Source organism: Balaenoptera musculus, chromosome 10 (assembly GCF_009873245.2).
Source record: "Balaenoptera musculus isolate JJ_BM4_2016_0621 chromosome 10, mBalMus1.pri.v3, whole genome shotgun sequence".
Taxonomy (NCBI): Eukaryota; Metazoa; Chordata; class Mammalia; order Artiodactyla; family Balaenopteridae; genus Balaenoptera; species Balaenoptera musculus.
The window spans coordinates 39,213,170-39,227,206 of record NC_045794.1 but is presented as its reverse complement, the minus strand read 5'-3'; the positions used below and the strand labels follow the sequence as shown (position 1 = coordinate 39,227,206).

The window sequence follows — 14,037 nt, the reverse complement described above, 5'->3', positions numbered from 1 at the left end:
CACAGTCCTGATCTCACGGGAATTTGGGTATTGGAATAATTTCCCTCCCCCTCACTTCCAGGGCACACAAGTCACTTCTAGTGCAATCTGTTTATTCCATGTTCTCAATCCCCTCCTCCCATTAGTCAGCCATTGGAACCAGAACACCTCCCTCTGTCCCTCTTTGCCCTCCATCCAGAGTTTATCTTGTCCTTCTGCAAACACTTCCTGCTCAATAGAGACTGAAGTTTCTGTCATTGAGAATAGAGTGATCCGTAAACCTGGAAAAGAGAGATAGGGTCTCAGGTTCAGCCAGGTTAGGCTGGATGGGGGCGGGGGGTGCTTAAACCTAGAATGGGCAGAGGTAGTGATGAAGAAGTGGGGCTACTGCCAATGGATGGTGGTTAGAGGGGTGCGAGGTGGCAATGAAGGGAGCCGAAACACCCCAGGCCTCCCACAGGAGTGCTGTAGATACTTGTATCTATTCAGAAGTCATATCCATAAGGCAAAACGCAAAGACACAGACCAATCTTTAGTTCCTTTGAATGCCACCACTGCCCAGATTCTGGGGCCAGTTGTCCCTGGTAAGACCCAAACTTCCTATTCCATTTCCCAACTCTGACTAGAAATGAAAGAGTCTCCAAGGATTTCAGTGAGGGGAGGGAGGAATACTTTCCTTGATCTCCCCACCCTCACCCTTCCAGCCTAACCTGGTCATTGGGCTTTTGATGAGGCAGTGGCAGGGGCTCCGGATCCATGGCATGGTTTCCTCTGGGCGCACTCCTGGATTGTGGGACCGCCAGAAGCTGAAGTTCTGAGTATCAGTCAGGGGGACTCTGAAGACCTGACTGGGGACTGAATGGTTGGGGGAAGGGCAGGTTATCCAATTGCTTAGAGTCGTCTGCTCCCTTTTGTGCCTCAGGGCATCACAAGCCCAGCCTAGCAACTGGGCCTGACCAGGTGCTGAGAAGTCCTGGAAATGTGGTCACCACACTGAGTTCCACTTCTGGATTCCAGCATCTCGCACCCTTCATGGTCAGTGGAATCAGTCTTGGTTCTTCCTGCCTCTACTATAAGCCCATCTCCAAGAGAGCTTTCCCCAAGTGCTAAGGTGGTGGAAAAACAAGTGGTCAACCCACTTGGTTTGTTTTCTTTCTTTCTTTGGCCGTGCTACGCGGCTTGTGGGATCTTAGTTCCCCGACCAGGGATTGAACCCGGGCCCTCGGCAGTGAGAGCACAGAGTTCTAACCACCCTACCCACTTGGAAAATGTGCAAGGTGAGTCTACTGGTTCTTTTTTTTCCTTCTTTGCTCATTTCAGGTAATTCTCTGAAATTTAGCAGTGATACTACCTCATGTTTGGATATTACTAATATCATTTATCAAGTACCTGTTATGTTCTAAATGTTGTATTAGGTATTAGGTGTTTTTAAAATTTTGAAATAATACCAGACTTACCTAGATTTTCTTTTTTTCTGGATTTTCACTCTTTATTTATTTGGATAAATCTAATTATACCAGTGTATAAAATTTGTATATTTTTAAAACATAAAATTATAGCCTAATATTCTGGCTGTATAGTCTCTATAATCATTATTTTTTTAAAAATCCCTAATATATATTGAGTAGATGTTATATTTTTCACTTAGTTGTTTTCCTGTTAATTGATAAAAAGCTTTTAAAAAGTTTTGCTAGTAGAAATAACAGATATTCCTCTTCATGCATATCTTTTTTAATTTCTGAAAGTATTTGTTTTTTTAAATTAAACTTTAATTTTGAGATAATGATAGATTCACATACAGTTGTAAGAAGGGGAAAAACAGATCTTGTGTACCCTTTAGCCATGTCCTCCCAGCCCCCACCTTGGTAACATCTTGCAAAATTGTAGCACTTTATTACAACCAGGGTATTAACATATTGATACAGAACCTTCTACCACCACAGGATCCTGGAGTTGCCCTTTTATAGCCACATCCTCCTCCCTCCACCCCCTGGTGATCGATAATGTGCTCTTCAGTTCTATAATTTTGTCATTTTAAGAATGTTATATAAATGGCATCATACAGTATGGGATCTCTTTTGGGATTGGCTTTCTTTACATAGCAGAATTCCCTGGAGATTCCTCAGTATTTGCATGTATCAGTAGGTTGTCCTAGGTGCTTTTTTAAATGTACATTTTATCTAACTTTCACAAAAAATGCTACAGTATTATTGCGATTTTCAGATGATGCAGAGAGATTAAGTGGTTGAAGGAATTTGCCCAAGGTCACATGGCTTGTTCGGAGTTTAAACTCAGTTCAAATTCCAAAGCTTTGATCCTCACAACAATTCTGTAAGATTGGTAGAGTAGGCATTTTCTGTTTTTTTAAATGAACGAGGAAGCAGGTTAAAAAAGGATAAGTGATTGCCCAAGGTGAGACACTTAAAAGAGACAGAAATAGTACTCACACCTGGATCTTCTGCTTCCAAGTCTGATTCAGTTTTTATTTTATCTTGCTTACCCCACCATTCAAGTCTACTTTCTCCTTCTTCTTCTCAGTCTCTTCTTGGCTCTTTTTGCCCCCATCCTCTGCTCTATAACAATGCCCCACCACAGCCCAGCCATTCTTTAGGAACTCAGACACATCTTTTCTGCCCCTGGCATGTGACAAATCCAAGATACTTACATGTCTTTAACAACACCTTCCGTACAGCTTCTTGGTACCTTGTGTGGCTATTCTGGTGCACGGAATGATTCCCATCTTCTGAGATAATAGGGGGAAGCCTAGTGGGCTCTGGTTCTTTCTGGTCTGAAATGAGAGCAGACTTGCCCTGAGTACTTAGCAAATGGGGTTATTTGACTTTCTGAGTCTCTGGTCTCCATGCCAACCAGGCATAGGGCAGGGATCTCTCCAAGCCACTCACATCCAATTCTCAGGATCTCAGGAGTCAAATCAAAATGCCTGTGACAGAGGGGAGGGAGGGAGAACAGTGATCAGACCTCCTCACTACTCTCTTGCTCCTCCCTGACTCCTGGGTTTTGAGTGGCCTCCTGCTAGAATCGGGATATTGACAAATACTTAGGGTTAGCGTAGGTGAAAAAGGCCCCTTGTCTGGATGGATATTCCTTTCCTGAGATTGGCATATTTGCAGAGCTTCAGTTGGTCTAATAGGGGAAATTATGTTTAAGCTAAGTGTTGGAGGATAAGAAGGGATTCATGGGACATAGTAGTATCAGGAAGAGCATTTCGGGCAGCAAGATATCAAGTGCGTTAGAAGCGCTAGAGAGGTCTCAGCTTGCTGTTGATTTAGAGCTGGACTGATGCTGGGTAAAGTGGAGAGGGACAGGGCCAGCAGCTGGAAAGGCAGTGTAGAGTAGGGTAGTGTAGACTTAGCATTCTTATGGGGGTTTAGGAATCTCCTCTGAGGCAAAATCTGTATCTTACAGTGACTGAAAAAACCAGACCTTCCTTACCCAGTGCTATGGTCTGAATGTTCCCATCCCCCCCAAATTCACATGATGAAAACTTAATGCCCAAGGTAATGGTATTTGGAGGTGGGGCATTTGGGATGTGATTCATGAGGGCAGAGCCCTCATGAATGGAATTAGTGCCCTTGTAAAAGAGACCTGAGAGAGCTTCCTTGCCCCTTCTGCCATGTGAGGAAACAATAAGAAGTCTGCAACCTGGAAGAGGGCCCTCACCTGGCATCCTGATCCTGGATTTCCAGCCTCCAGAAATGTGAGAAATAAATTTCTGTTGTTTATAAGCCACCCAGTCTATGGTATTTTGTTATAGCAGCCTGAATGGACTAAGATACCCAGCCTCTCGTGTAGCGAGGCCATGGGCAAAGAGTTTTGGTAGGCCAATCAACACATCTTCTTCAGATTTTGAATCAAAGATTGGGGTTGCAAAGAAGCTGGGACCATGTAAAGTCTTTTTCTATTGGTGGAAGTTGGGGCAGTGAAGCTGCATCTTGTTACGAGCAGCAGTATCCGGGGCCCAGTGTCCTTGGTGCCAGCAGTGCCCACCACAGCATCGAATGCAGTGGTGTCTGTGCCCAGCCAGGTCTGCAGCATGATTCTGAACATTGTTTCTGGTTACCCTCTGCCAAGCTTTGTTCTCTGTTCCTTCTACAATTTTTATGTGTTTCCCAATATTCCTTTTTTATAAACTACTTCATTGTATAACAGACATAGAAAAAGTTGTATATATTTAATATATACAACTTAATGAGTTTGGAGATAAGTATACACCTGTGAGACCATCACCACAATCTATGCCACAAACATATACATCACCTCCAAAAATCTCCTCCCACCCTCTTTGTTTATTGTTATTATTATTATTTTTTTGACAAGAACATCTAACATAAGCTCTAACCTCTTAGCGAAGTTTTAAGTATATAACACAGTATTAACTATAGGCTCTGTGCTGTACAGTAGATCTCTAGGACTTATTCATCTTGCATAGCTGAAATTTTGTACCCTTTGATTACTACCTCCCTGTTTCTTCCTCCCCCCAGCCTCTGGCAACCACCATTTTATTCTCTGCTTCTATGAGTTTGATTATTTTAGATTCCTCATACAAGTGGTATCATGTAGTATTTGTCCTGTGTCTGGCTTATTTCACTTAGCATAATGTCTTCCAGATTCATCCATGTTGTTGCAAATGGCAGGATTTCCTTTTTTTTTTTAAGGCTGAATAATATTCCATTGTATGCATATACCACATTTAAAAAATTCAGGGACTTCCCTGATGGTCCAGTGGTTAAGACTCTGCCCCCCCCAATGCAGGGGGCCAGGGTTCGATTACCTGGTCAGGGAACTAGATCCCTCACGCTGCAACTAAGAGCCTGCATGCCACAACTAAAAAAGATCCCGCATACCGCAACGAGGATCTCGCATACAGCAACGAAGACCCTGTGTGCCGCAACTAAGACCTGGCGCAGCCAAATAAACAAATAAATATTTTTAAAAATAATAAAATTTTAAAAAATAAAATAAATAAAAAACCCATTCATGCGTTGATGGACATTTATGTTGCTTCCATAGCTTGGCTGTTGTGAATAATGCTGCAACGAATATGAGAGTGCAGGTATCTCTTTGAGATCGTGATTTCAATTCCTTTCAGGATATATATATCAGAAGTGGGATTGCTGGATCATATGGTAGTTCTATTAATTTCTTGAGAAATCACCTTACTGTTTTCTATAGTGGCTGCACCCATTTGCATTCCCACCACAGTGCACATGGGTTCCCTTTTTTCCTCACCAATGCTTGTTATCTTTTGTGGGTTTTTTTGATTATAGCCACTTTAACAGGTGTGAGGTGACATTGCGGCTTTAATTTGCATTTCCCTCATGATTAGATGTTGAGCATCTTTTCATATACCTGTTGGCCATTTGTGTGTCTTCTTTGGAGAAATGTCTTTTCAGATCCTCTGCCCATTTTTTAGTTGGATTTTTTTTTTTTGCTATTGAGTTATAGGAATTCCTTATATATTTTGGATATTAACCCTTTATCAAATATATGGTTTGCAAGTATTTTCCCCCATACTATAGGTTGCCTTTTCATTTTGCTGATTGTTTCCTTTGCTGTGCAGAAGCTTTTTAGTTTGATGTAATCCCACCAATATTCTTTTAATAAATTCATGTTCTGCTTAAATAGGCTAGATTTGGCTTGCATCTCAGAATCCCGAGCTTGTCAGGAACTGGGTCAAAATTTGCCATTCTCTCTTGAAATTGTTGAGATTGCTGACTCACCTCTGGTGTATGGTGGGGGTGCCCCCTCTGTTTTAATAAATAAATTAATTAATAAATTAATTAATTTTTGGCTGCATTGGGTCTTCCTTGCGGTACGCGGGCTTCTCATTGCAGTGGCTTCTCTTGTTGCGGAGCAGAGGCTTTAGGCGCGCGGGCTTCAGTAGTTGTGACTCGCGGGCTCTAGAGCGCAGGCTCAGTAGGTGTGGCGCACGGGCTTATCTAGAGCGCAGGCTCAGTAGGTGTGGCGCACGGGCTTAGTTGCCCCGCGGCATGTGGGATCTTCCCGGACCAGGGCTCCAACCCATGTCCCCTGCATTGGAAGGTGGATTCCTAACCACTGCGCCACCAGGGAAGTCTCTCCCCCCACCCCCGTTTTATAGTCCTTCCCCAGCTCCTGCTTTTCCCCTTCATCCTGCCTGGCCCCGCACATTCGTCGTCATCTGTCCCTCCACACTCCCTTTTTTTTTTTTTTTTTTTTTCACTTAATCATTTATTTATTTATTTATTTTTTTAAACATCTTTATTGAAGTATAATTGCCTTACAATAGTGTGTTAGCTTCTGCTTTATAACAAAGTGAATCAGTTATACATATACAATATGTTCCCATTTCTCTTCCCTCTTGCATCTCCCTCCCTCCCACCCTCCCCATCCCACCCCTCTAGGTGGTCACAAAGCACCGAGCTGATCTCCCTGTGCTATGCAGCTGCTTCCCACTAGCTATCTATTTTACATTTGGTAGTGTATATATGTCCATGACGCTCTCTTACCCTGTCACATCTCACCCCACCCCCTCCCCATATCCTCAAGTCCATTCTCTAGTAGGTCTGTGTCTTTATTCCCGTCTTGCCACTAGGTTCTTCATGGCCTTTTTTTTTTTTTTTTTCCCTTAGATTCCGTATATATGTGTTAGCATACTGTATTTGTTTTTCTCTTTCTGACTTACTTCACTCTGTATGACAGACTCTAACTCCATCCACCTCATTACAAATACCTCCATTTCATTTCTTTTTATGGCTGAGTAATATTCCATTGTATATATGTGCCACATCTTCTTTATCCATTCATCTGTCGATGGACATTTAGGTTGCTTCCAGGTCCTGGCTATTGTAAATAGAGCTGCAATGAACATTGTGGTACATGACACTTTTTGACCTATGGTTTTCTCAGGGTATATGCCCAGTAGTGGGATTGCTGGGTCGTATGGTAGTTCTATTTGTAGTTTTTTAAGGAACCTCCATACTGTTCTCCATAGTGGCTGTATCAATTTACATTCCCACCAACAGTGCAAGAGTGTTCCCTTTCCTCCACACCCTCTCCAGCATTATTGTTTCTAGATTTTTTGATGATGGCCATTCTGACCGGTGTGAGATGATATCTCATTGTAGTTTTGATTTGCATTTCTCTAATGATTAATGATGTTGAGCATTCTTTCATGTGTCTGTAGGCCATCTGTATATCTTCTTTGGAGAAATGTCTATTTAGGTCTTCTGCCCATTTTTGGATTGGGTTGTTCGTTTTTTTGTTATTGAGCTGCATGAGCTGCTTGTAAATCTTGGAGATTAATCCTTTGTCTGTTGCTTCATTTGCAAATATTTTCTCCCATTCTGATGGTTGTCTTTTGGTCTTGTTTATGGTTTCCTTTGCTGTGCAAAAGCTTTTAAGTTTCATTAGGTCCCATTTGTTTATTTGTGTTCTTATTTCCATTTCTCTGGGAGCAGGGTCAAAAAGAATCTTGCTGTGATGTATGTCATAGAGTGTTCTGCCTATGTTTTCCTCTAAGAGTTTAATAGTGTCTGGCCTTACACTTAGGTCTTTAATCCATTTGGAGTTTATTTTTGTGCATGGTGTCAGGGAGTGTTCTAATTTCATACTTTTACATGTACCTGTCCAATTTTCCCAGCACCACTTATTGAAGAGGCTGTCTTTTCTCCACTGTATATGCTTGCCTCCTTTATCAAAGATAAGGTGACCATATGTGTGTGGGTTTATCTCTGGGCTTTCTATCCTGTTCCATTGATCTATATTTCTGTTTTTGTGCCAGTACCAAACTGTCTTGATTACTGAAGCTTTGTAGTATAGTCTGAAGTCAGGGAGCCTGATTCCCCCAGCTCCATTTTTCGTTCTCAGGATTGCTTTGGCTATTCGGGGTCTTTTGTGTTTCCATACAAATTGTGAAATTTTTTGTTCTAGTTCCGTGAAAAATGCCAGTGGTAGTCTGATAGGGATTGCATTGAATCTGTAGATTGCTTTGGGTAGTAGAGTCATTTTCACAATGTTGATTCTTCCAATCCAGGAACATGGTATATCTCTCCATCTATTTGTATCATCTTTAATTTCTTTCATCAGTGTCTTATAATTTTCTGCATACAGGTCTTTTGTCTCCTTAGGTAGGTTTATTCCTAGATATCTTATTCTTTTTGTTGCAATGGTAAACGGGAGTGTTTTCTTAATTTCACTTTCAGATTTTTCGTCATTAGTGTATAGAAATGCAAGCGATTTCTGTGCATTAATTTTGTATCCTGCTACTTTACCAAATTCATTGATTAGCTCTAGGAGTTTTCTGGTAGCATCTTTAGGATTCTCTATGTATAGTATCATGTCATCTGCAAATAGTGACAGCTTTACTTCTTCTTTTCCGATTTGGATTCCTTTTATTTCTTTGTCTTCTCTGATTGCTGTGGCTAACAATTCCAAAACTATGTTAAATAATAGTGGTGAGAGTGGGCAACCTTGTCTTGTTCCTGATCTTAGTGGAAATGGTTTCAGTTTTTCACCATTGAGGACAATGTTGGCTGTGGGTTTGTCATATATGGCCTTTATTATGTTGAGGAAAGTTCCCTCTATGCCTACTTTCTGCAGGGCTTTTATCATAAATGGGTGTTGAATTTTGTCGAAAGCTTTCTCTGCATCTATTGAGATGATCATATGGTTTTTCTCCTTCAATTTGTTAATATGGTGTATCACATTGATTGATTTGCGTATATTGAAGAATCCTTGCATTCCTGGGATAAACCCCACTTGATCATGGTGTATGATCCTTTTAATGTGCTGTTGGATTCTGTTTGCTAGTATTCACACTCCCTTTTGCACTCCAGTGGAAATCTCCTTTAACATTCTCTGAGACAATGACACTATCAGAGTGGGACACTGTTTGAATCCCCTCCCTTGACAGTTGAGGGCTTGGGCAGGTGGAAGCCTGGACTGAACCAGGGGCTGAATTTACTTCATCACAGGTTATAGCAATGAGGGGCCATTTCCTAGAAGCAGTGTCATTTGAGTTTGGTCGTTTGACTTTGGGCTAAGTGAGGGTGTCAGAATGTCTATGGCCAAGTAAGTGTAGACGGAGGAGAAGGAGCAAGAGCATGTTCCTAGTAGGCAGTGGGACCTGGACTACAAGTAATTATTGGTCTGGGTGCAGGTGACAGTGGGAGCTCTTTATCGGGTCCCGAGGCCTCAGACTGTTCTTTAGGGTACAGCCAGATGATGCTCTCTATTATCTCAGTTTCCAAGTAGTAGTCTCCCAGCTTCCTGTATGGGTTACTGTGTGCTTGGACAGTATCACCCACTTGGATGCCTTCCTCTTGAATCAAGCACCAGTTGGCATATTCCTCGGATCAGTATTTGGCGAGCTGGAAGATATTTTTGGTAACTCATAGCTTCTGCAAGCTGCCAAGTTTTGGAAGCCACGTGAGGTGAAGGGTGGTGAGGGGTAGGTGAGAATCATGCCACAGCTACTTGTGAAAGGGCATATTCTGGGTAGAGGGATGCAATGAACTCTTTATAACTCCACCATGGCAAGGTAGATGAATCCATCATTTTGTTGGTAGATGGTATAACAGAGGTTCTTCATCCACCCAGTTAATACTATACTCCATATGTTTTTTGTGATAAATAGATATGAAGGACCCTGCCACTTTCTTCTAGAGCCAGGCCATAAATTAGGAGTTGCCATAAGACCAGATTTAATGCTTTGAATGGACCATGAAGGACATATGGGGTAGTGCAAAAGTACTTGAGTGGATCTTCTACTTTTCCAAATTTATGTTGCAGATTTCTCAATAGTATAAGCTTCCCAGGGCCACTGGGATGGTCACAAAATCTTAGTTTTCCACTACTTTGCCCATTGCCTCTGTTAGCTGGAGCTGGGGCTGATTGGCCACAATGTTTTCAGGCTGAAGAATTTTTAGAATGGGTCTACCTCAGTGGCTCCCAGAATTCTGACTTTCAGGTTAGGGTATTTGCCTGTCTGTTCCAGATTCTGAGTACATAGTGGTGATAATATCTAACAGACATTACTTGCAGTTGTCTTGAAGTTGGTGTCACTGCAAGCAGAGTAATACCACCCTGACTAGAAATTTATACAAGATCAGTTTGAGAGAAAATGTTGTGGTACTGTACGTAAAATATGACTCCTGTCTAAGAGGTCATATCAGATGTGGGGCATTAATCCCTCAAAGTTGACTGGCGCGTTAACATGGATTGAAATTGGCTAAAGTATGTTTTGAAGGCTATCTTGCACTTATTGTCTTTCCTGAGATAAGGAAATAGTCAGTGCTTTGGGAGGAAGTGGACAAGAGCATAAACCCAGGGAACCAGACCAATTCCCAGGGCACATTTTACATATGGGGACAGTTCCTTTGCCTCCAAAAATATCTTCCTCAAAGTGGTGCACTTGTTCAGGATTCTGAACACAGGGGAGGTGGAGGGGGCACGAGATAACAGAGAGGCTTAGTGCCGGTTGCAAACTGCTGATGTGAAATGGACTACATGGATCTTCTAGGGATAACAACAATAAAAAGGGCTAATAATTAGTGAATGTGCTCAGCACAACTATAAAAGGTAGGTACTGTTACTATCTTATTTTGTAAATGGAGAAACAGAGGCCCAGAGAAGTTTAGTGATTTGCCCAAGGTCACATAACTAGCATATGGCAGAGACCTGAGTTTAACCCAAGCAGTTTGGCTCCAGAGCCCATGTTCTTAACCACTGCATTAAACTGGCTCTTGAAATCATCTCATCAGGCCTTCCAGGAAAGACCAAGGACTAAGGAAAAACATGAGCTGATAGAACTAGCCTCTTAATGGGCTCCCCTGTGTACAGCTCAATGGGGCCCTGTCAAGGGTGTCTGCTCCACTTGGAGAAGCCTTGAGTTGGGAGAGAGACATGATGATATTACCTTGTTCTAGAGGCAGATCCCTGCCTCCCTGAGATTCACTGAACTGTGGAATATCGTTTCCTATGGCCAGCATCGAGGGAGCAGAGAGGACTGGAACCTGGTGGGCCAGTCATCAGTGGATTAGATCAGTCTCAGTGAGGAAAACCAGTGGGGAAATGCCAAGCCCCTGTGGAAAAAGTGGTCTATCTGCTGCAATACAGACACAGTCATCCACCTTGGAGGTGCCCACTCCCTAGGCTTTGGCAGATTGTAGCTGTGAGTAGCTTGAGTACCTTCTCCCTTCTGGTTTCAGGTGGATGGGGATGATGGTCTATAGCAGCTATGAGACATATGAGTGTTTCCAAAATACATTTCTGTAACTTCAGTATGTTTATCCATTTAGAAAGGCAGAGGGGCTCAGAGGTTTTGGCCAGTTCACTCTTGGCTGAATTGTGCCATTCATGCTCCTGTTTGAAAAGCCAGAACTACAGTGCCCTCTGCTGGAGGCTAAGAATGGCATCTCCAGCTGTCTCCTAATAGCGGGTCACCAAATAGGCAGCTAGGAGAGGTCAGGAGAACTAGGAGACTGAGCAGAGGACATTCCAATCAGGGTGGGGAAAACCACCTATGGGATCCCTTTGACACGATCCAGAAAATGAGAATACAAGTGATATATGCTCGGCTTTTACCAAAGATTTGAGATTTACTTTTTCTTTGAAGAGATTCATTTGGAAGTAAGAGCAACTTGGAGGACTCATTAGTGAATTCCTCTGGGAGAAGTAATGATAAAGGCAGCAGTGGAGGAAGATGGAGTGAGGCCCTTTGGATGTGTGGAGCTTGGAGGTCATCGTGTCTGTGGCTGGAGGGCAGTCACTAGAGAGTCTGGCAGGGAGAGGTCATTTGTTTCAAGCCAAGAATAAGCATAAGCACTCTTAACCACCCACCCCCATCGATTTGCCTCTGAGACACCTGTCAGTGGGCAATGCCCTGAGTGTAGATTTGTGTTAGGATGATGTCTAGCTTGACCTAGGGTTTTCATATAACAAGGCAAGGGAGTTGTCTCAGCAAAGGGCCAGATAAGGGAATTTTTCTGAAATTCTGACACTCCTGGACCAAGAGGAGTGTCCAGGTATGACGCTAAGAGTAAGTGGGAGAACAGGGTTCAAAGCAGGTGGTGAGATAGATTTCAGCAGAGAAAAGGACAGATATATGGCCATGCTCCCCTGGGCAGGACAGAGAAGGGAAAGCTTAGGCACTCAAGGTGAATGAACACAGGAAGCTGGGCTGAACCTGCAGGGGCAACTAGTAGTATTATCAGGAAGGGTGAGTCTGGGAGGGGCAGGAATCTACTGATTGGTAGACAAGAGAGTTCTGGTCACTGGTCAGGGATGCTCTTCTGTGGGCAGCTGCAATTGACCAGGCTCTTTCAGGGCCTGGATGAGCTATCCTTTGAAGCCAGCTAGCATTTGTTGCTTCTCAAGGAATCTTATGGTTAAAAATATTGCTTTCCATGGGAATTCCCTGGCGATTCAGTGGTTAGGATTGGCACTTTCACTGCCAAGGGCCCAGGTTCAGTTCCAGGTTGGGGAACTAAGATCCCACAAGCTGTGCGGCCAAAAAAAAAAAAAATGTACGTATATATGTGTGTGTGTATATGTGTGTGTGTGTGTGTATTGCTTTTCAGGTACCCTATCCTGGCAAGTATGTTTTGAGTAGCAGGACAAAGATATTCCAGTCAGAGGAAAGGTATATATTCCATATGTAAATAATAACTTACTTATTATGGTTTATAACTTCTCTTCCAATCATCTGTTGTACAGTTTTATGTGCTAGGTCTTAACTGTATTACATACATTATATAATTTAATCTCCACAACAAATCTATAAGGAAGGTATTATTATCTCCATTTACAAGTGAGGAAACAGGCACTCTGAATTTGCTTAGCGAGTTAGCTCCATGAATCTGAACAACTTTGAGTACCTGATAAAAATGAGTTTCTGAAGTCAAGGATAGACCAAAGTATGCTCTCCACACCCAGTTTTCCTCTTTGGTTTTTCTATTTTGGTTCTTTATCAGGAGGAAAAGAAAGGAAGGAGGCAGAGACTGGCAGAATATTTAGTTACCTGTGTTGACTCATGTCTATGAGTTTTCATTATGACTATAATAAGGAAAGCTTGAGTGGGCCCTCACATCTACTAGAAGGGAAAAAAAACTTTCTTCAAAGAAAAATTGTGAATGACTTAAAAATATCATTATAGTATGTGTTAAGAATGAGAAGTGTTAATAAGTTCATTTTAATGGTTGCTGTTAAAGCCCTCACTGAAGGGCCAAGTAAGAGTGTGGTTGATTTGAGCATGGAGAACAGGTTGAAGTGCTAGTACAGGGGGACAGGAAAAGGTCAAGCCACTTGAGTGAATGTATTAACAAGGTGAAATCAGCCAGAAAGAGAGCAGGGCCAGAGAATCATTCTGAAGACAAGTGTGAATGACAAACTAGAGTCCTGCAAGATCACATGGAACTAAGGGTGAGCACAGTCAGGAACTGTGTGTTCCTTGAATTAATGAATGTAGAAATTGGGATTAGAAAGACTTGGGTAAGCAAGGTGGATGGATGTTGTTTTCTAAGAGCCAAACAGAATGCTGTATTTTCTCCATACATACTTTCCCAAACCAGTTCTGAAGTAACAGAAAGGTATGAGCCAAGTTCCCTGTTATGGTGGTCCACATTCCCAAATCTCTGCCAGCTGACATACTGCAAGCAACCTCAGCAGCACCAGGATTCAGAACCAGGTGAGCTCTGTTGCACTTTCCTGTTGATATGTTAAATAAGGTGAGAGCTAAGAGCTTTCTGTTTAATTTAGGAACATCACCATGGATATGAGCATTGGTGACTAGACACATAAGAAGTTTCAGTGGAGTGGTAGAGGCAAGAGCCTGATTGGCATGGGTTCAGGAGAGACTGGCAGGATATTTAGAGACAGAAAGACCAGACAACTCTTTTGAAGAATTTTTCTGTATGGGGGTGAGCAGGGAAATAGGATGTAGGGCTTTAAGATGGAAGAAAGTATAGCATGAATGTATGTAGATAGGAATGGCCAGAGGTAGAAAAACTGATGCAATAGAGTGTGAAGAATATTGGAGTAGTGTCCTTGAATAGTCAA

General features: G+C 42.4%; 1 protein-coding gene across 3 annotated transcripts in view; it reads right to left on the bottom strand.

Annotated features, from left to right (window-relative positions):
* Window positions 1-75: 75 nt before the first annotated feature.
* The window catches only part of TEX49 (testis expressed 49), a 109,481-nt gene continuing 95,519 nt past the window's right edge, over window positions 76-14,037 (bottom strand). For 2 of the 3 annotated variants that reach the window (XM_036867513.1, XM_036867515.1), the window contains exons 2-4: window positions 2,645-2,767; window positions 690-834; window positions 104-260 (exon numbers count right to left, since the gene is read on the bottom strand). In XM_036867513.1, coding sequence (XP_036723408.1) covers window positions 212-260; window positions 690-834; window positions 2,645-2,767 — 317 coding nt within the window. In that variant the 3' untranslated portion in view covers window positions 104-211. Of the gene's footprint in view, window positions 261-689; window positions 835-2,644; window positions 2,768-14,037 lie in introns of all 3 variants that reach the window. The other variant, XM_036867512.1, reaches the window with a different exon arrangement.